The 2,107-nt window shown below is 37.7% G+C and overlaps 1 protein-coding gene across 1 annotated transcript in view; it reads left to right on the top strand.

Moving 5' to 3' along the window:
- Positions 1-375: 375 nt before the first annotated feature.
- Positions 376-2,107, top strand: part of LOC137660018 (dnaJ homolog subfamily C member 7-like) — a 16,027-nt gene continuing 14,295 nt past the window's right edge. Inside the window, exon 1 of the mRNA XM_068394749.1 lies at positions 376-888. Within this exon, the coding sequence (XP_068250850.1) occupies positions 376-888 (513 nt within the window). The remainder of the gene's footprint in view (positions 889-2,107) is intronic.

Genomic DNA, 2,107 nt, shown 5'->3' with positions numbered 1-2,107 from the left:
CTTCAGATTAAGGGAGAGGAGAAGAAACAGGCAATTCTTAATACGGAAATGGAGGAAATGAAAGAAATTAATAAAATCCTTAATGAGAAAATAGAAGAACTTGAAAATGACTTGGAGAGAGAGTAACAGGAGCAAGAAAGGCTGAAGGAACAATTGAGAAACGGAGTAAACAAACTAAAAGCCGAGAAACAGGTGAAAGAAAAGATGAAAGCTGAGAAGACTTCTGATCATCAAGAAAGGGAAAAGGAGTCCGTAAAAAAAAAAACGTTCAAGAGAACGAACAGCCGAAGAATGAAGACATGAAGAAAGAGAGTAAGAAGGAAACGGAAAATAAAGAGGAAGATAAGCAGGAAAATATATTAAAGGCTGAAGGGAATGCAGACTCCGGAAACACTCTTGACATGGATATCATATTGGACTGTTTGCCAAGAAATTGAGAAATATCATCATGAATGCAGCAGATTCTACGTGCTACGAGGGAAGCACCTTCTCAAACTTGGCCTTTTCGACGCTGCCAGGAAGGACTTTGAAACTGCGAGAACGGTAGAGGGATTTGAAGAATGTTCGAAATTCATAGAAGATGCTAAGGCGCAAAGGAAGAAATCGGTAAACCAAAACCATTATGAGATTTTGGGTGTGAGTCAGACAGCCTCTACGAAAGAAATTTTAAAAGCCTTCAGAGCCTTACCCATGAATTATCATCCGGACAGACACGGGGGCGAACCAAAATTCATACAGGATGGATTCGTGTGGAGGTTTAAAAGAGTGAATTATGCTAAAACTGTTCTGACGGATGAAAAACTCAGAAAGTCATACGATGAATGGATTCGACCAAAGTCAGGAAAGAAGGACCAACGGCATCGATGGCCAAAGCGAGTGTTCAACTGGGTTGGCAAATTGTTTGCATGTAAATAGATAATTCTTCCGGAATTATAAAAAAAAAAAAGATAGAAAATCTCAAAAAAAATATAAAAACAAAAAATCCAAAAAAAAACAAAAAATGTAAAAACAAAAAAGCCCCCAAAATGATAAAATCTTTAAAAATACAAAAAAAGACATGAAAAATAAATTAAAAAAAAAAACGTGGGGAAAATATGCTTAGAATAAGTTTCTTTAGAGTTTTCAGGAAAGTATTAGTTTTAGTTTACATTTGTAAGCAAACAAGTTTTTATGTAAGAGCCATTAGAAGGATCAAGTAGATGGACTATGAGAGAAAAAAAAGGACCATTTTAATTAGGAGTAAAATATCCTTTGATGCAGATGGTACAAGCTCTACCACCTTGGGTACACAATGGCCTTACTTGGAAGGATCAAGTGGATGGATAATGAAAAATGGAGAGAAAGGGGATTTTTTTAAGAGGAAATATCCAGGAAGTGCTTAAGGGATGCTTGGCTCAACTACCCGGCTTGAAGGACGTGGAATAACCTAGAGGACTCGCTCTACAGAGGGGAAAACCTTGTCTTTTTCTAGTATGCTATGTTCCCTGGTGTGGTGTTACAAGGGCTTTGTCAGGAGAACAAACGGTCAGATATCTAGATCTATTCTTTTGGATACTAACCCTCGGGTGGTTCTGATAGAATAATCTAGAAGACTGGCTATGCAGACGGGGGGTGGGGGGGGGGGAGGCAAGGTTCTTCTAGTATGTAGTCTGGTCCTTATAGGGGATCCAAAGAAATCAGGCTGGGGGAAAAAGCTGACTTCTTTGAGGAGCAGCAGCAGCAGCAGCAGCAAAAACAAAAAATTTATACATATATAAATACATAAAAAACTAAAATATCCAAAAAAAATATAAAAACTAAAAAAAAACTCATAAAAAAAATTAAGAGAAGCAGGACTCGAGAGGAAATATCCTTTGATGCAGAAGTACAAGCCTGCGTCATTGGATGAAGTACGGACTCAATTGGGAGGATCACCTGGCTGGACAAAAAAAGATTAAAATAAAAAGGATTTTTTTTTTTTTGAGGAAATATCCTTTGATGCAGAAGCACAAGCCTTAGTAGGAAGGATCAAGTGGATGGACTATGAAAAATGGAGAAAAAGGAGATTCTTTTAAGAGGAAATATCCAGGAAGTGCTTAAGGGATGCTTGGCTCAACTACCCGGCTTA

The sequence above is a fragment of the Palaemon carinicauda genome, chromosome 20 (assembly GCF_036898095.1).
Source record: "Palaemon carinicauda isolate YSFRI2023 chromosome 20, ASM3689809v2, whole genome shotgun sequence".
Classification (NCBI taxonomy): domain Eukaryota; kingdom Metazoa; phylum Arthropoda; class Malacostraca; order Decapoda; family Palaemonidae; genus Palaemon; species Palaemon carinicauda.
This window is presented reverse-complemented; position numbering and strand designations above follow the sequence as displayed.